Here is a 21,146-nt window from a genome sequence, read left to right as displayed (position 1 = left end):
TTACTAGGCATCCATAAGTCATGCATAAACATAACATTGTGAATTTTGTCGTGTCATAAGGATATTCGTATGTAAACAAAGAAAAATTCTATAAAAATCCAATTTTTGAGTATTACAAATTAATGTGATCGTTGATGTCTAGTGGCGCTAAAATTTGATGTGGAGTTATTTTTGGAAATTTTGAAAATATATTGTACACAAATCATCCCAGTAATTACGTAGATGGGTTAACGGTTCAATTTCAGCGTTTAATTTTCAAACGGTTAGATTAGGATGGTTACAAATTTTTTTTACCGTTGTGGGGATTGTGCATTATTACTGTTTATTTTATACTCATTTATCTCACATTTCCGATCATCGGTATTTCATTTAAACTCCTTGAAAACCCTAGCACTGTTCACCGTATAATCTGTTCTCTGATATTTTCATCCGATTTTTTTTTAAATCGAGCTAATCTCTCTAAAATTCACGTAATTCGCTCTCTGAAATGGCAGGAAAGGGTTTTGATCCCCATGATATCCGAAGCAAAATGGGCCATATAGAGGATGTTTCCTCGCCTCCCGCAACATCTGCAACAACACTCCCTGTTCAAAACTTGCAGATTATTCCTGATGTGCTAATGCCCGAGCCTCTTGAAGTCATTGCCCCCGGTGAGCCTGGAAATGCACTGGATATTGATAACCCACCAATCATCAGGGTTTTCGATCCACCCTCTCTTCCTAGAAGACGATCCAAAATACAGGCAGGATATAATCCTGATCTGACACCTTGGAAAGCAGTTTCCGTTACAAGGGCCAGCCATCCACTCGGCCGTCACTGATTGATCCTAATAGCACCTCGGGGGATGACTCCAACGATGCTGATTTTGAGCTGGTTCCTCGCAAACGGCCCGTCCCTATAGTTACTGCTACTATTGGTAAGACCACAGTCTCTTCTTCTGCTAATGTACCCATCACTCCACAGGAAACACATACTGCACCTAAAGCAGATGAAGATGAGGTCTTCCTGGCTCAATTTATGGCCACACTGAAGAAAAACAAGAAATATGCTCGGCCCAAGCCTCGCACTCCTCCACCTGCTTCCAGTAATGACGAGATCAAAGACGCCTCGGCAAGCCTCTGTACTAATACTGAATGTGGTGGACCCTCTCGCCATACTGATGATTCACCTGATGAGGCTGCCTCATCTGCCTCTGATGTTTCTGCAAAGTCCTCTGCTGATGAAGATGTTGCGGAAGATGTTGCCAACAGTGTGGACAACACAGATGGTTCTGAGTATGATCTCACTACTGCTTTCTCAAACAAATTCCACATTGTGCAAGCCTCTGATCAGTGGAATCTGTATGCGCACCGCTTATTTTTGGAGGAAATGAATATTGACTGAGGATGTCCTTCGAAAGACAACATTTGCTCGCCTTTCTGAAGCACTGCCATCTTCTTCCCACTGTATCAGCGGTAACACCATTTTCCCGACTGCCTGTGTTAGAATTCTAATGCCAACCTATCCTGAGTGTGAGAGATGAACGCTCTGCCAAGTATGGGAAAGCATTTGTAAGAAACATGATCTATGAGTTCACCCCTACTATCATCAATCAGTTCTACCATACCCCACCATTGGACATTGATGGTCTTGCCCCTGACATTGATCTGGCTACCTCAACCCTCACTGGAGGAGTTATTACTCACTTTCCAGTCCATCACAGACCTTTCAGCTGCAAATCTAACATCATTTTATTCTGTTCTTCACAAGCTGGCCATCCGAAATTGGACTCCTTCTACAAACACCACCACCGTTACCAGGCATCAAACTCTGGTTCTGTATTCCATCGGGCAAGATGGAGTGTTTGATTTTGGACAACTGGTGTTCAACACAGTGCTTCAATATTCCGCGGGTGGTCTGCGATCGTCGAAGCTCCCATTTCCCAGTCTGATCTATGGGCTTCTTGTCTCCCAAGGTTTTGTTAGAGATGTCAGAGAACGATTATCTGACCTTGGTGAACCATTCAAGATTGCTCTTGCACTCTTCAAGGGCAATCGCCGAATTGATCTTCCGTGGTGTGAATCTCCCAAAGCACCACCTGTTGCGGAGCCACCACTGAGTCCTCCTGCTCCATCCCAGTCCACTGACTATATCATGATCTATGTCCCAGACACACATGCTCACATTGCTCATGCTGAGGCAAAGATTGAGCAAGCCAGGGCTGATGTTGTTCAAGCCACCGCGGATATTGCATACCATGAAGCATTGGCTAGACACTTTCGGATGCTTTTGGATGTAGCAGTCTTTCCTTGACAAAAAGGAGGAGATGAGATGGAGATGATCAAACTGAAGCTGGACCTTCCAGGACCAAGGATGAAAGAGATGAGGGGAATTAAGTGTTTTGGTTAAGAGTTTTGTTTTTGTTTTACTAATGGTTCTGTCTATGTGTTGATTCTGCCTCTTTGTTTATCTTGCAAGCTACTAATGAAATGATGCAGATGTTGTCTCCAGTGTTGCCAGCATTTCTAACAACATCCTTAATGTGTGTAGTTTGTTCAGGGGAAGATAAATGCTTTAACTCAGGGGAGTTGATTAACTCAGGGGGAGTTGATGTGAACTAAACATTGATAATTGAGTTTGATCTCATTTTGTCCAAGAAAGGCCAAACAGGGGGAGATTGAAGAGAAATATTATTTCCAATTTTAATTAATATATTTTATTGATTTAATTGTTTCCCTAATATTATGTCTCCTTGTTGATCTAATTGAGTTTATTATTTAATATGATTTTGCCTTTTCTTAGATAATGAGATAATCATTCAAATATATTCAAAGATATGTTATCTATTGATGAGATATGATATTGGTGTTTCAAAAGAGTTTATTCCTAATAAAACTCTAATATTTCCTTATGAAATAGGTTTTCTTATGGAATGAAACTCTACATCTATAAATAAAAGACCAAGGACATCATTGAGCTTCTTCTTCATCTCGGTCGATATTCACTCATGTGTGCACGTTCAGAATTTCAGAGAAAATCTTATTCAAGAGACGTACTATAATTTAAAGAGTTGTGATAGGGTGTTGCCGTGAATGTTGAGAACATCTGCGGACAACATCTGTGAGGAAGTTGGCCGAAGACTGCTTTCTCGTGGATTTGCTTTTATCAACACGTTTTGCTTTCTTGTTTTGTTTTACCCTGGCTAGTTTGTTTTAGAAAGCTTTTGTTTTCTCAATTCGTTGAGGAAATTGATTTTAATGAGAATCACTAGTGATAGGTTTTTTTACGTAAACATTGTGGTTTTCTAGTGATATATTTTTGCCATAAGGCATCGCACAAGTATTTATACTTGTGCATGTTTAATCTTGTCCATTTATTTATGGTAAGCGAATTTGTGTTACAAACTTTGATTTTCCGCTGCATGTTGTCTTAGATGCTGTAGCATATGACACAACATTTAATTCTAATAAAACACGAATTCTCTATTTTACATCCCATACTGATATTCTTATTATTTTTAGCATATGTCGAACAAAATAACTCTTACAAGATGTAATTCTGGAATGTTATCACTTTCAGGTTGGCAGAAAATATGTTCACCTTTCGGTTGGCAGAAAATATGTTCATACATTGGTTCCCAGTTATCTTCATATTCAAAGAAATATATCAACCATTTTTACATTTGTTAAATAATAATATTACAAAAATTTCAGATTTAGAAGCTATTTTTAATATAAATTATTTTAGTAAAAATAATAATTAATTAACTAGTTTCTATAATTCCTAGAAACTCTATTCACAACTGTATAAGCATGCAAGATAGTAATTTTTTAAAAAAATTAGGATTCATTAGCATGGGTTTTCAAGCAAATAATTTTGTGAGATCGTTTCACGAGTAAATTTTATTAAACAAATATCTGACTCGACTCAATTCATGAAAAAATATTATTTTTTATGTTAAAAACAATACTTTTCAATACAATTATGAATAAGATTGATATATCTCATTATATTGATATGTGAAACCGTCTCATATGAACATGCGACCTTTCATTTTTAGTGTGTATTATCACAATAATGGTTTCATCAGCATAGACTTTCGGCTCGGATTCTTGTAGAGAGATAACAAGTGACCAATAATCTATATTTTATAACACATATATTGTTCATTATTTTTATTTAATAGTTCAAAAAAAAAATATCATCAACATGAAAAATTAATAGTACAACTATTTTTTTTTTAAAAAAATTAAAGTAGATTTCTTATGAAAAAATATCACATGTCTCACGAATAAGATACAAAATAGTTCGCGCATATAAAATAGATTAACCCAAAAATCGCGATCATGGAATAGTTTAACGTTGTACACATTAAATTGACCAATCCATTATATATATATATATATATAGTAGGTCTCATGTGAGACCGTCTCACGGATACTAATCTGTGAGACGGGTCAACCCTACCCATATTTACAAGAAAAAATAATACTCTTAGCATAAAAAATTATACTTTTTCATGGATGATCTAAATAAGAGCTCCGTCTCACGAATTTGACCCGTGAAACCGTCTCACACAAGTTTTATATATCTCATTTATATATATATATAAATGGGTAACAGCTGGCACAATTATCAATATTGTTTCCATTATTTGACTGGTCGGCCATGAAAGGAAGATCTTCTGTTCATATTTTGGTAAATAATCTAAACACACTCATTATAATTTTTTTAATTAATTTAATTTATATTCATGTACAAGTGATATCATAATTTATAAAAAAATTAGCGACTCAGTATAATCATTTTGAAACTATTATTAATTACAATATGATTTGATTATATTTACACGAAATTCATACCATAATTATGATAACATAATTGTGATAACGAGTGAATGACTAAACTACAAATTCAAAATAATGAATAAAAAAAGAGAGAGAAACGAAATCAATAAAATGTGTTGACAAAAATTTGTGTAAACGGTTTCACGAGTCGTATTTTGTAAGATATATATATCTTATTTGAGTCATCCATGAAAAAATATTACTTTTTATTGTGAATATCGTTAGAGTTGATATGTCTCATAACATACCTACTCAAATGTGTTAGGCGCCAGATTTAAACACGCTAACAAGTGCTTACATACCAAGTTTTTCGTCTCTTTTACGCTAACATTTAATATAGGATAGAGATAGAGATACAGATAGAGAGAGATATTTCATTCCTTATCTATACTATATATATTATCTTATATAGTTTTAGGATATTTAGAATAATTAATTTTAGTGTCATGATAACTTTTTTAAAATACTAACAAAATCCTTCTAAAATTATAAAGTACTTTATTTTTTTTAACAAAAAATATTATAAAAACTATTTTAGTAATTGAGTAGGTCTCATATGAGACCGTCTCACGGGTCTTAATTCGTGAGACGGGTCAACCCTATCCATATTCACAATAAAAATTAATACTTTTATCATAAAAAGTAATACTTTTTCATGGATGATCCAAATAAGAGATCCGTCTCACAAATATAACACGTGAGACCGTCTCACACAAGTTTTTACCTTAGTAATTTGTGTTTTTCTTTTATCGCTATCATATATACTGTACAAAAATTTTTAAACTACTAAAATATTTTCTTTAATCTTTATTCAAACTTTGGTGTTTTTAAATGATTATATCATTTTATTAAAAAAATTATTTTAAAAAATATTAAATTTTAAATAACATAAAAATGTAAAACAAAAAAATCACATATATAAGTGGGGATTCGGGATAAATATATGGTGGAAAATGAGCCACGATATGGAAGGTAATGTCGCCTAATATAATATTATGTTTTTTTTTCAAGATATAATATAATATTAATTTTTGTTGACTTGATTATTATGATATAAATACAAGCACATCTGCATCCTTCATTTGTTAAATATTTCTTTCTATAAAATATATAAGACACACTGCAAAAATGGCTCAAATTTCAAAAGATATGGTTCGCCCGATAGACAAATTTGCCCCAAGCCTATGGGGGGATCAGTTCTTGAAGTTTACATGCGATAATGAGGTAATTCGGTTCTATTTCATATGTTTTTATAACTGACAAATACATGCATATATTGTATTGTTATTCTTAAGTTGTAATAACTATTCACATGGACGTAGTCAGAATTTTTTTTTATCCTAAGCTGAGATGCATACCATAATCATATCATTATTGCCCTAAAAATGAAAAGCAAGCCATTCATCAACGAAATGTATTGTCAAGGATGAATCTTAAGCATTTTTCACTGCGCAGTATGAACATTTTACAATACTAAAATTTCAATGCACCGTGGCTTGTACATTTGAATCTTAAATATCAGAAAAATTTAAAACAGATGGATCCATGTGGAACCAGGAAAGAAAAATAAAAGAAAAAAAAATATCTCAACCAATGCTAAAAAGACAGACCTCTTTCACGCATAATTAGTAAATATTACTACTTGAAACACTTTGCTCCAAATTAACGCATAAGATTCTCATAAAAGCCATTCTAAATGAACCAGTTCATACTACAACCAAACAATATAATTTTCAGAAAATATTGAAGTATTTCCATTAGCATTAGGTATAACTTTTTGTACAATGACTCAAGTGTTTGATTGTACAAAAGAGACCTTTTAATTCACTCTCGAAGAGAAATGACCACTATCAAAATGTTATTATCCTATTAATCCAAAAGTTATCAGTTACAACAAAATAATACAGTTTTTCAATGCGGGAATAGCTAAAATTATAAACCGACAAGATACCACAAAATTTCTGGTTGGCATATTAAATATCCAAAGTCAATAAATAACGTGTCGCATGGCTCTCTATGTATGAAATTTAGGCTCCTTGATTTAATATTATCATATCAAAATTAAAGGGTTCTTGTACAAAATTATCTGTTGCAACCTTTAGAACATATAATCTAGTTGATGAATATATATATAAAAATTACTATGCAACTAAGGATTAATTGATTAAATTTATGCAGATAGCAGAAAAATATTCCAAGGAAATCGATTTGTTGAAAGATGAGGTGAAGATTAATTTGACAAATCCAGAGAGTAAAGTGGTGGACACAATGAATTTGATTGATAAACTCGAACGCCTAGGCATTTCTTATCACTTTGAAGACGAAGTTGAACAAAAATTGGAGCAATATTTTGGTCAGAGTACAAATTACGAAGATGAAGCCTATGACTTAAACACAGTTTCACTTCATTTTAGATTATTCAGGCAACATGGACTTCACTTAACTTCTGGTATGTGTCATTACATCCCTCATGTGTTTACATTCTTGTATAATATAAAAATAAAATAATTTCTCTCTTATAAAATTTACATAGAAAATGTTTCCCATTTTTACAAGAAATTCTTTACTTTCTTTATAGCATGGATGGGACGGAATGTGCCACAGTATTTAATCTTTATTAGGTAAAAATACAAAATTCGTTAATAAAATTTTTTTTATCTAAAGCTTTGGAAAATTTAGTTTGGTCTTCGTCCAATAAGTTTAAAGTTTTTAATTTTAGCCATTTTTCTTGTACATCTAATGTGACATCGGACTCGTTGGTAATGTACAACTCTGTGTCAATATATGATGTCACGTCGCACACCAGCAGAAAAATATTTGAAAAGGAAAAAGGGAACCAAGTTATTATAGTTAGCCTGAAATTAAATGATTTAGAGGATAAACAAGCAAATTAAATTACGCACACTAATGGGTTGTATTTTTATTGTCCCGTCTTGATTATATCATGCAAACTAGAGCATGAGGAGGAGATGGGACAATTATCTTTAGAAGATATGACAACTATTTATTGTAATTTATGTTTCGATCAGAAATTTTTAACAAATTCAGAGACAGCGCTGGAAAATTCGATGAGTCGCTTAAAACTGATGTCAAGGGCTTGTTGAGCTTGTATGAAGCAGCACATTTGAGAAAGCACAATGAAGATATACTCGAAGATGCACTTGTTTTCACAACTGATTGTCTCAAGTCTATGACCCCAAACCTCAAACCACCCCTCAAGAAACAAGTCGAACATGCCCTCATGCAACCGTTACATTTTGGGTATCAAAGATTTGAGTCATACCATTACATCTCTGTCTATGAAGATGATGAATATTCTAGAGATGAATCGCTTCTCCAGTTTGCCAAATTAGACTATAATGCAGTGCAAATGCTGCACAAACAAGAACTCTGTGAACTCTCAAGGTAATGTTACTTTGTCGTCCATAAAGTAATGAGGAATGTAAAGAGAGTCATCTCACTTTTGAAGGGTAAATTTTTACAGTTACATATAATCTATAGTTTTTGTCATCTTATAACATATTAAACATTTTGGTGATTGTGTTCTAGAGCTCAACTAGACTAGCATTTTAGTCGGCATACATTTCGTTTACTTCTTCTTGTTATTTTACAGGTGGTGGAGAGAGCTGAACCTTATGTCTAAACTTCCTTATGCTAGAGATAGACTTGTTGAGTGCTATTTTTGGACTGTGGGAACATATCATTTTCCTAGGTATTCTCGCGGTCGAGTCATGCTGGCGAAAATAATCAAAATGTTATCTTTAATCGATGATACATTTGATTCTTATGGTACAATTGAAGAACTAGAGACCTTTACTATGGCAATTCGAAGGTAAAAGAAAGCACTAATAGCTCTAGTAAACATGAATTTATCTGCTTCATGTGGTCATATTGTCTATAGTTTTGAGTCATTTAACCACTTCTCATTGGTTGGCTAAAAGAGTTTGAAGATTGAAATTTATAACAACTATTCCACATGCTTTGATTGTTATTTTGATTTTTGGTTGTTTCAGGTGGGATTTTAAAGAGGTTGATCTACTACCAGAATATATGAAACCACTTTATACCGACGTCTTGAATCTCTTCGGAGAATTTAAGGAAGAATTAGCAACAGAAGAAAGATCTTATGTTGTAGACTATACCATAAATGCAGTATGACTTTTTCATTTCAAATGACTAAATAAATAATTTCTTCTTATCTAATCAGCATATAATTAACATGGATTTTGATACTATGATATTTAGTTGAAAGAACAAGTGAGGAGCTACAATGTCGAGGCCAAGTGGTTTATTGAAGGTTATTCGCCACCATTTTCCGAGTACCTTAGCAATGCTCTAACAACTTGCGCTTGCCACTTTCTTTCGAATGGATCGTTAATGGGAATGGATTTGGCCACTAGGAGGGAATTCGAATGGCTAAATATGATGCCAAGGATGCTTATAGCATGCCAAGAAATTTCTAGATTAGTCGATGATATTGCTACATACGAGGTACAAATGACCATGATTCCCGTTATTCTTTCTAATCCGTAAGAATTGATTACTTCAAATATATTTTCATTCGTGAAAATGATTAATATAAGTTGTTATTTTAATTGTATCACAAATACATACTTTAGAAAATTTTCCCTCATAAACCAATGTACTGTATGTGTGTTATAATCATCACTCTGTTTAGAGCATAACCACTTATTTTAATTATCATATTATTGTAGATTGAGAAAAGAAGAGGCCAAAATTCCACCGGCATCGACTGCTACATTAAGGAAAATGATGTGGCAATGGAAGAGGCAATACATAAGATTGAAGAAATGGTTGTAGATGCATGGAAGGATATTAATGAGAATTTCAAGAAACCATTTCCGTGTTCGAAAGCCGTCCTTTTGATAATCCTCAACTTGGCAAGGACGGTATATGTAACATACAAGAACTATGAAGATGGATATACTGAACCGGAAAAGGTTTTAAAACCCCTCATTGTTGCCATGTTTGTTGAACCCTTTAAGATTCAGACATTTTAAATCATGATGCGACTCATGAAGTGTTGCAAGAAAAACATCCTTTTATTTGTGTTATTTTTTAAAGTTTTTTGTGGGGATGTTTGTTTCTGTAATATATATGTTTGATCAAGAATGTTATCTATTTGTGTTATTTTTTAAAGTTTTTTATGGGGATGTTGTTTCTGTAATATATATATGTTTGATCAAGAATGTTATCTTTTAATAAATGTAAAACAATGAGTGATCAATTTCTCCCATGTACGTTATATATTTTTAAGTTGTCGCGTCAACTTTGAAACTATACACATTTATATTATGAAAATTTTAGTGTGTATTTGTATTTTTATGGTTTTTATCCTCTATATATATGTATCAAATTTAATCATAGTCCACCACATTTACTTTTAGTGTAATTATGCTCTTGTTTTTTGATGTGCAGGGATGTGACTCTCACATGTATAATGTCAAAATCAACATTTTTGATGAAAAATGATTAAAATTGTCAAAAATTTTATACATACAAGACTAAGACTAAATTTTAAAACATAGAAAAAGAAAATTGAGAATAGACAGACATACAAAATGAAATTTACATTGTCCCTATTATCAATCATCTAAAGAATTTAATTGTTGACATGCATATTTATTTGAGGACGAAGATGTTTTGAGAATCTAATAGGAAATCGAACAACATTGAATGACTAGCTTCACTGGACTTCTGAAAATAAACAAGTGCGAAAACAATTCGGGTTGAATGGTGATAAATTATATGTTCAACGCCAACGACAATTAACAAGAAACAGATGGATAAAGAATAGGCAAGAATGTAAAGTACGTAAAAGAAATAAGACAAAAATTTGTGGATGTTCAGATATAAACACTCTTACGTCTTACCCTTTCTTCCACTAAAAAAAGAATCCAATAAAAGTCTTTGGTTTTACAACTTCTTGTGGCCGAAATTCTTATTGATTACTTTATAAGTTTTGGATGTTTAAGAATCCTCAGTTTACTAGACAACAAAACACAAAGCAACATTAGCCTGAACGGTTTGAGTTGGTAGGGTGACACAAAGTGATCCTTCAAGATCTGGTATGTTCTTATGTACGTGTACTAAGTGTGCTCAGAAATCTTGAATGAATGCAAACTTGAAATATGTAAGTTTCTAGTCATGGTTCAACCAAGTGATTTTTCAATCTTGAGTCTGCATATTTATAGTTGACGAATGGTTATTTCGAGTATTTTCCTCTTGGTTTAAAATCATACTCGAATTAATTCATCGGTGTTTACTTTCTTAGAAAGCTGGTTAATTTGAATGCCTTTTTCTTTGTGTGAACTGAATAACTGAAATGAGGTGGATCAGTTCTTGCATGTATCAGTTTAGTTATGGTGAGAACTGAACTGATAACTGCTCGAACTGATCAAATAAGTTTTAAAACGAGAGTTAAACAGTTAAGTTCACAAGATATGTTTATGGATGTTCGGAAACTTCAATTGCTCATACGTTATCCCTTCTACCACATCGGGTAGAATTCACTAGAAGACTTTGATTTATATAATGTGTCTTGTACAAACCCACTCAACTTAGGATTCACCCTACTGCCTAACTGAACTCCTAGTCTAAACTGAAGGCAATACCTTCCAGCCAACACTTGTTTAACATCTATGTGTTAAAGAATACACACACAAGTTTATTGTCTTTGTGCAAGGCTCACTCATATTATCAATACGCTCAAATCTCTCTGTGTATATGTGAGTGGTGGAGTGTGTGTGTGTGTGTGAGAACTGATCTATGAATACAACACGAAAGTGTTCTTATACATTGAGGGAAATTATGCTTCTAATCTAAGCTGATAACACGTTGAGCTTGCCCTTTTTTTTCTTTCTTGATTTTCATACTCTCTCTTGTTTTCGTTGATGGTCTTGATCTTGTATATATAGAGGCAATGTGATCGTTCACCAAGACTCATCGAATATGTTCGTTGCAGTTTGAATTTGTTCCTCGATATTTGTGTTTTGTCCTACTTGACAGCTATTCTGGAACGTCTCGACTTTAAGCTCTGCTGCAACGTTCATTATTGTCCTTTGACAAGACAGTTGCTTTTATACCGTTGTGCACAGCTGGATTCTAGTAGATAAGCTTGTCTTGTTATGCCAACTGGTCTGTTTCTAACTGATGCTCTGAACTGGTCAGTTGAACTGGTTTGGTGAAATCAGTTTTCTCGTCAGCTGGACTGATTTCACTGCTTCAGTTGAACTCGTCAGCTAGGCTCTTCATTAGCTGAGCTCTTCATCAGCTGGCCGAGCTTCTAAAGATTTTTTGCTAAATTACCTATCAGCTGGACAATCTTTTGTACTGGTTCAGTTTGGGCAATCAGTTGACACTTTCAGTTTGCGTCTTGATAGCTTCAGTTTAAGCTCGGTAGCTTTCTACGCATTTAGGTAAATTCTTTAGAAGCAAAATAACAAATTTTTTTAACATCAAAATCAAGATTGCAAACTTGAAATCTTCCAACAACATTTATAGTTGAAATTCTTCAACAGTCGGATATTGTTTTTCAACAATCATATGTACTTGTTCCTGACGGAATGACCTTTCCACTATCAGCATCTTACACTATAATAAATTTCATTTAATGTCCCCTTAGCTTTTTCCGGCTTTAGCTCATATAGCCTCTAAAAGTTGATTGATTTTGGACACTTCGGGAAAAACTATATCATATGGAGTTGATAGGATATTGGACTATTATATTTTAACATAAATGGCTTGAGTTCAACATACCATCCTTGATTTGCTCATATCTGACAGGTTGAAGTGCGGTTGGACTTTAACGGTAACACTTATGAAATCACAAATGTTGCTGTCAGAAAGCAGATGATCTCTGAAGTTTGTGGCAAAAGTTGTTAAAGCGCTGAACGATCATACTTGATCCAGTGACCATAAAACCTGAAATTACAAACAATATAAACAGTTGGATTGTGAAACAACTCAATGATGTGATTTGTCAATCACCAAAATTCAGGGTAATAAAAATATTCTAACGAACATGGGTTTTTTTTATTCTTATCTGGGCTGGAGTGTGAGGAGTGAATATTTTCTGAAATACTCAGCAAACGGGAGTCAATTGAGCACAGAAGCAACATAATATACATATATATAATCTTTTAAAGTTGTGTGTAACAGATTATTCAGTTTTAAATATAACAAATATCTAAAATTTAGTTTTCATATTATTATTAATGATATTGAGATTTAAACAATTTTAAAACTATATCAAAAGATAATATAAATTTAGAGGACAATGCACGTTCCAATATTTTACCGACCACAAAATTGTGTTAGGAAGAGAGTATCTGTAAGGAACGTGTATCATATTATCGTAAATCTTATATGATTATCGATAATTCATGAATTTGATATGTGATTATACATTTGATGTATATTATGACAATGAAATTTAGAAAATGAATATTGAATATGAATTGACGTTGTAAGAGCTCGAGTGGAGAGGCCGGACGCCAATTTAGTACAAAATTTAGCATTTGTACAGAACATGTGGCGCCCGGGCGGTAGAAAATGACCGCCCGAGCGCCAGGAGATATGAGGTGTGTGTTGGAGCAGAAAGTTCCGCGCCCGAGCGGTGACTTTTGACCGCCCGAGCGCGGCACAAATCACACTTGGGGGCAGAACATCTCGCGCTCGGGCGCGAGAAGTCTACCGCCCGAGCGCCGAAGCGGTGAGTTGATAAGAACAATTTCTTTTGTTCGTTTTCTTCATTTCCCATTATCAACTTCGAGAGACACGAGAGATTTCGAATTTCTTTCTTACGAATCGACTTCGAAACGCTGTCTAAACGCGAAACAAATTATATATTTGTGATCATCGCGTCGAAGGCTTTTGACTGAGGTAATTTTCTTCTAGTTCCAGCAGCTCGAAATATTAAAGTGCTGGAATAGCATGTATTTGAAGTTGAATTTCCTATATGTAGTAGAATAACTGACAAAAAACTTATATTCGAAGTCGGAATTGAATTATGATATGATTTTGATTCGATATGAATTTTTGAAGTTTCAAATGATATTTAAAACTCATATTAATGATTTTGGATCATGTTATTGATTGGAGTGAGTATGTTATTGATGTAGATAAATTATTATACCGATATCTTCAGGCTACATCAATTGGAACGAAGAATTAAGGTATGTTGCGATCGGGTAACATACGACAAGTATCTGTATTATATGATATATGTTGGATTGATTTGATTGATTGGATTGAGAATATGTGTCTATATGTCTATTTGTTGATTTATGTGGCATACATGACATTGAGATTGAGATATCGATATATAAAATAAATGTTTTGTTAACACACATCATTTGATGCATACATCGATACATGACATGCACGTTGAGCTATGATCCTTGGATACCCTGATATGATTTGATTGGATTCTGGGGTTTGTAAACACAATTGCTATGTTGGTATTATATGACCCGTAAAGCATAGAAAATTGTGGCCCCGATGATTGGATATGAGATTTGGGATTTGATGGCGCTTTGTCGACGCTATCATACGAGTATCCTTTATTGAGGCCGGTGTGCCAGCTCGAGCATTGATTTGATAGCGATTCGTTTGATTCTGACATGTGCTCAGTGGATGGGCATTTGACCTGATACCTCCACGACATACATGCATTGCATACCATATATCATTGTTTAGATATCTGTGGTATATATGATTGGTCGTTCCATACGGAGCTTTGCTCACCCCCAAGGGGTGCTGTTGTTGTCTTTGTGTGTGGACAATGGCAGGTACTCCAGGATATCAAGGGACCGAAGAGGGTATTTCTGGAGGGAGCCACAGCTTGAGCTGAGGTTTTATGTTTATGTCTTGTTCCCAGTATATATGTATATGTATCTATATACCGGGGTGAATTGTTTGTATATGACTGGCTTTGATTATGTGTGGGCATGTTTATGACGTGAGATGACACTACATTACTACAAAAACGCCATACGACAACGGATTTTTATTCGTTGTCGTAGGCCATTTTCGACTGTTGTAACTGAGGGTGTTGTTGAAAGTGTCTTCAACGACAACGGTTTTAAACCGTTGTCTTTTCTACCAACGACAACGGTTTTGCAGCGATGTTAAACCGTTGTATTTTCTACCAACGACAACGGTTTTGCAACGGATTTAAACCGTTGTATTATCTACCAACGACAATAGTTTTAGTCGAAACTACAATATTAGCGACGGAATATCAAAACCGTCGCTACATAGAGACCGTCGATAAATTAGCGACGGTAATTAGTAAACTGTCGCTACATTTAGCGACGGAAATTTGAACCGTCGCTAATTAGCGACGGTGATTGTATACCGTCCCTAAATTAGCGACGGTCTTTATGTGCAAAACCGTCTCTATATAGCGACGGTTTTATATTCCGTCGCTAATAGTTTACGTAAAATAAAAAAAAGTTAAGAATTTAATAAATCTGTGTTTTGAATTGATACAATCGTGTAAAGATTAAAAAATTTAAAAGTCGTGCATAATAAAATCGTGTGTAAGAGATAAAAATTTTAATTGTTGTAAAGTGGTAAAAAAATCGTGTAAGAGATAAAAAATATAAGTATTGTAAAGTGGTAAAATCGTGTAAGAGATAAAAATTTGAAGTGTTGTGAAGTTCTAAAATTGTTTAAGTGAGAAAAATTATAATGGCTTTGAAGTGAAGTGGAAGAAATTGAAGCAAATTTGCTAGTATTTATAGAGAGTGGTGAAAGAAAATGGGGGAAATTTAGGCGGTAACGAATTTTTTGAAAATAGCGACGGTTTTACATAACCTGTCGCAGAATATTAAATCGGCGACGGTTTATTCTTGATTTGGCGACGGTTTATATATGGCTGTCGCTAAATTTAGCGAGAGTTTTAAGAAACACCGTCGCTAGTTTTAAACATGCGACGGGTTTTCTTTAACCGTCGCTAAAGTTAGCGACGGTTTATATTAAACCGTCGCCGATTTATAATTTCGCAATACACAACGGTTTTTATTATTGTGTTTTTTTCGGGCTACGACAACAGTTTTTAAAAACGGTTGTCGTAGGCCAAAAAAACACGCAAATAGACAACGGTTACTAAAAACCGTTGTCGTAGCCCCAAAAAAACACGCTAATAGACAACGGTTTTTAAAAACCGTTGTCGTAGACCAAAAAAACACAATAATAGACAACGGTTTTAAAAACCGTTGTCGTAGGCAAAAAAAACACGCAAATAGACAACGGTTTTTAAAAACCGTTGTCGTAGCCCAAAAAAACAAGTTAATAGACAACGGTTTTTAAAAACCGTTGTCGTAGCAAAAAAAAGCCCAAAAAAACAAGTTAATAGACAACGGTTTTTAAAAACCGTTGTCGTAGCAAACAAAACACGCTAATAGACAACGGTTTTTAAAAACCGTTGTCGTAGCTCAAAAAAAACACGCTAATAGACAACGGTTTTTAAAAACCGTTGTCGTATCCCAAAAAAACACGCTAATAGACAACGGTTTTTAAAAACCGTTGTCGTATCCATATCAATGACAACAGTTTTTAAGAAATTGTTGTCTTTGAGCGGGTTTTTTGAGCCTACGACAGCGGTTTTTCTTGAAACCGTTGTTAAAAGATAAACCACAACAGTTTTTTGTAAAAACTGTTGTCTTTTATGTGTTGTTGAAGCCAGATTTTCTTGTAGTGCTAGTAGAAAAATCGGATTTTACTTCAACAAGCTTTACTTCGGCAATAATAAATTACAAAGTAATACATTACTAATAACTTCAGTAATAACACAAGCGAAGTAAAATAATATATTTTACTTCGGATGTTTAAAAACACGGGCTTCACTATATTTTTTTATTATATTTTACTTCATGTCGCCGATTTAATCAACGACAGATTTTTAAAAAACCGTCGCTATGAGCGACGACTTTTTACCGTCGCTGATTAATATCGATTATATCACATATCCTTCAGAGACGAGCTCATTAGATCGATCCACATTTTCCTTCAAAATTAATCCTAACACCACGTCATTCCACTCACCGCCGTTCGCTTCGAACCACCAACACCACCGCCGTTCCACTCACCGAGAGGGAAGCAAAACACCACCGTTCCCTTCCATTTTGCATTTTCCACGTTGATTTCTAATTTTCTATACGTATCTGGGAATTGTTTTCTCTAGCAAGAAACAGGTACGTATATGTTCTCCTGCATTGATCTTTTGTTTTCTCGATTTGAGGCATTATGATCTTAGTCGAAAATATGCTACAAATTTTCAAGAAACTTGCAGATTTACTGGCTTGACGGAAAATGGTTTGTTTTTCTTCGGTGTTCTTTTTTTCCCCCCTGAATAGTGGGTTGCATGTTTTCTATGCTGCTCACGTATTGACAGAATTAATGCAAGCGATTGGTTTAATATTTCACTCCCAGTTTATCTTCTTGGTTTTCGTTCGGAGATTTAATTAGGCTAACTATGCAAAATTTCCACAGCTCTTTCGCTTTCGTATGGTGCACGAGAAAGCTGGTTCTGTTTAATCAAGCACGGCACCGCACCGCACGGTTTGACCTATCATATGGCACATCTCCGTACCGAATGTATGCACATTCTAAAACTCATTCCAACACAAAATATACAGCAAGAATAGCTACAACACACTCCAATGAGGGATGAGCCCATATTAATTAGTGGTCATGAATATTTTTCATCGGTCAAAACAGATAAGATTATGTGCATGCACGCTTGTTGCAAACACTAACGTCATCTAAGACGAGAATGCGGTATCAATCGCTTGAAATATCGGACCTGTATCAAACTTAAAGTTTCTGAAGCTTCTTCCAGGTCGTGAATCAGAAGGATTCATGTCTGCTACTGCTTTATTTGGCTGGTTCTCTACTGTAGAACTGCCTTTTGCTTTCCACACCGTAATTCCTGCACCATAGAGATAAAATCATCGCAGAACCCAGCTAAACAGTAGCACATTTGTTTCCCAGAATCTATTTAGAAGTTGCGGCCTCACAGAAAATTAATATCACGAGAGAGAAATGGAATTGCAGAAGAGAGTACCTTTTATAGGTCTATCTGATCTAGGTGCTATAGGAGGTGGATGCAAAGAGATCCATGACTTTAAAGATCTGCAAAATAATCGTACAATATTACAAAACTGACAATGTCATTGGATTGTTCAAATATTTATAGCTTATGCCAATGTACTTACGCTAAAAAAGGAGCAACCATGTATAGCTTCAGGCCGGTGAGTTTCATGAGGTACATGAAAGAGATAGTCGATTGCGATGATCCACAATTGGAGAAGATGGTGAGTTTCTTATTGGGATAAATTTGTTGATTGACTGAGATGAATTGTTGTCATTAAGATATATTTTATTTTTAGATAATGTGTTGTCATTGGGATATATTTTATTGTTGAGATAATGTGTTGCCATTAGGATATATTTTATTGTTGAGATAATTTCTTGAGATAAATTGTTGTCATTGTGATATATTTTATATTAGTGATGAAAAGAGGAAATTTTGTTCCTGTAAGTGTTGTCTTTTTTTCAAGATTCTTGTATCATTTCCAAGTGGCACAAATTCAATATGTTCTTACTTTTAAGTTGATTTTGCTTCTTGAAACAAGAAGTTGGGTTGCTTCAGATTTTGTTGGAGTTTGAGGTGATCTGGTTTTGTCTTTTCCTGTTTTTTTGGTCTATATCTGTCCTCATGCAAATGTAAATGCAACTAACCATCTTGAAGGAATGGACTGGTACTTAACATTGGTTCCCTCATATCGGATTGGTACTTAACATTGGTTCCCTCTTACATTTTTCTCATCTTCAAATTAAGCAGCAAACTCAAATTCAGCTTTAGTTCTTTGATCTTCAGATTAATCAGGCACTTCCCATTTTGTGGAAATCTTGTTTTGCTTGTGTCTTGTTGTTGAATTGATTGAGTTAAGCTAATTTTGATTCGTCTGTATGGAAGTGTAAATTTTGTGTGCTTTGGATGCGGTGGTGTTTGTTTTGTTTTTCTGGTTAAGGTTATATTCGTGGGTTTGAATGAGGAACAGATGTGTGCAATGTCGTGAGAAATGAAGGCTTGTCTTGTCAAGAAATGGGGTGTGTTTTTGGTTTAGTAAGTGCAATTGTCTTCATGCAATTGGGGTAATCTCTAATGAATTTTTATCCGGTGTTATTTCAAGATGCAAATGAAATAAGTTTGTACTTTCAAATGAAACATGCCTCTACCAGTACTGATATATTTTATATTTGTCAATTTTTATTTGAAATAGAAGAATCTAATGTATTTTCTTTTTCAAATTTTAGTTTGCAGGATGCATCAAGAACCAATATTACACTCAATGTCAATATGACGAGGTCAGAAGTGAAAGGAGTGAATTTGTTTACTCCTATGTAGGTGCTTAGATGGATGGTGTATGTTGGGATAAATATTTTTTTTTGTCATTGTGGATTTTTGGATATACTTTTGGTTTTGTGGATACATTTTTTGGGTACTTGTGGATTGATGAATATGTAATTGTGGATTCGTGGATATTAATCATATTAGTGTATTAAGTCATATATTGCGAAGTCTTTTTTTTAATACACTAATTATATTAGTGTATTAAGTCATATATTAGTGTATTAAGTCATATATTGCGAAGTCTTTTTTTAACAATTACTTCATCAAAATAAAAAATAATGAAGTGTAACAGATAAATTACTTCGTTGTTATTTGGAAATTGTGAAATAACATAATATTAAATACTTCGTCAATAGAAAATCATACAAAGTGATAGAATTAATTTACTTCAACATTCTGTAAAAACGAAGTTGTTTTGCGCAATTACTTCACCAAAACACAAATTACTGAAGTCTTTCGAACCACTTACTTCGTCACTAAATGCAAATTGTGAAGTAACATAATATAAAATACTTCAACAAATAGGATAAATGCTGAAGTTTTAGATAATATTTACTTCGACAAATAGGATACATTGTGAAGTTGTTTGTGTTTATTACCTCATCAAAATACATAACTACGAAGTCTTTCAGATGAATTACTTCGTCGATTATTGTAAATAATGAAGTAAAATATTATAAACTACTTCGCTAAATAATAATTAAGACGAAGTTATATATAATATATTACTTCATTATTTACAATAATCGATGAAGTAAAACACATTTCTTACTTCGCTACCGGTCCAATTCTGGACCGGTTTTCCTTCGAAAAGCGGCCAAAGACTTTAGTATTTTTCAAACATACAACTTCTGTTATTATGCGAAGTAAAAGGTACATCTATTACTTCACGTCCATATACTTCGGCAATTAACTACCTTATTACTTCATTGAATACGCGAAGTAAGAAGCGATTTTTCTACTAGTGTGAGATACTATTTTTAGTATTCAAACAAAATGATTTGGGCTCGTCGTAAAGAAAATTTAAACTCGTTTTCCGCTGTAATTAGTTAACCCTAATCAAAGTGCATTGTAATAACGATTAGGAGCTAAGGACCCCACACAGAGTGGTATCAGAGCATAGCTGGGAATGCTCGATTGAGTCTTGTGTACACTTGAATAGGCACAAATGAATTGTGCGTATGTGTTTGACTTATTTGTATTACTTGCTCCTACTTGATTTGATTCGAGTAAGTATCTGATGAGATTGATGATATGAGACGATGATATTATGAAATTGATATTGAATTGTGATATTCATCATTGATTTGTAGATGGATCACACAAATGAAACTGCGATTAGCAGTACTGAGAGAATAGCTGGGCAATTTGAAGGATTGTCCATGGATGTTGTGATGGCTCGATTCCAGGATCTGAAACCACCGAGGTTCTTTGGCACTGAGAGTGCTGAAAGAGCAGAGGCCTGGCTGAAAGATATCGAGCACTTGTTTAATATTGTTGAGTATTCCAATGCTCGGAGACTGAAACTTGCGCTTTACCAGTTGAAAGACCGAGCTAAATCTTGGTGGGAAGCCGCTGAGATTGGATTGAAAGAGGCCGGGATTGAAGTCACTTGGGATGTCTTCAAGGCTCAGTTTTTGGAGCAGTATTACCCTCCTTCCTATTATACTGCTCAGGAGAATGAATTCAATAATCTGCAGCAGGGAATGATGTATGTTGCAGAGTATGCTTTGAAATTTTCTACTCTGTTGAAGTATGCACCTCACGTGGTTGGAAATGTGAGGGCAAAATATAACAGGTTTGTAAATGGTTTACATCCTGCTTTGTATACATATGTTGTTTCTGGATTGCCTACTAGCTACGCAGAGGCAGTT

The 21,146-nt window shown here is 34.3% G+C and overlaps 2 protein-coding genes across 2 annotated transcripts; one reads left to right on the top strand and one right to left on the bottom strand.

Annotated features, from left to right (window-relative positions):
* The first annotated feature begins 5,870 nt into the window (after positions 1-5,870).
* LOC140827809 (germacrene A synthase-like) lies at positions 5,871-9,943 on the top strand. The gene is made up of 7 exons (XM_073190656.1): positions 5,871-6,050; positions 7,005-7,275; positions 7,856-8,231; positions 8,440-8,658; positions 8,840-8,978; positions 9,072-9,317; positions 9,542-9,943. The coding sequence occupies exons 1-7, from the start codon at positions 5,955-5,957 to the stop codon at positions 9,845-9,847; spliced, it is 1,653 nt and encodes a 550-aa protein (XP_073046757.1). The 5' UTR covers positions 5,871-5,954; the 3' UTR covers positions 9,848-9,943.
* Positions 9,944-17,442: 7,499 nt separating this feature from the next.
* On the bottom strand, positions 17,443-18,104 carry LOC140828539 (mRNA-decapping enzyme subunit 2-like). The gene is made up of 3 exons (XM_073191473.1): positions 18,071-18,104; positions 17,920-17,987; positions 17,443-17,784 (listed from the first exon to the last, which is right to left on the bottom strand). The coding sequence occupies exons 1-3, from the start codon at positions 18,088-18,090 to the stop codon at positions 17,618-17,620; spliced, it is 255 nt and encodes an 84-aa protein (XP_073047574.1). The 5' UTR covers positions 18,091-18,104; the 3' UTR covers positions 17,443-17,617.
* Positions 18,105-21,146: the final 3,042 nt, after the last annotated feature.

This window comes from Primulina eburnea, chromosome 3 (genome assembly GCF_022965805.1).
Source record: "Primulina eburnea isolate SZY01 chromosome 3, ASM2296580v1, whole genome shotgun sequence".
Taxonomy (NCBI): domain Eukaryota; kingdom Viridiplantae; phylum Streptophyta; class Magnoliopsida; order Lamiales; family Gesneriaceae; genus Primulina; species Primulina eburnea.
The sequence above is the reverse complement of the archived record's forward strand: the minus strand, read 5'-3'. Positions and strand labels throughout refer to the sequence as shown.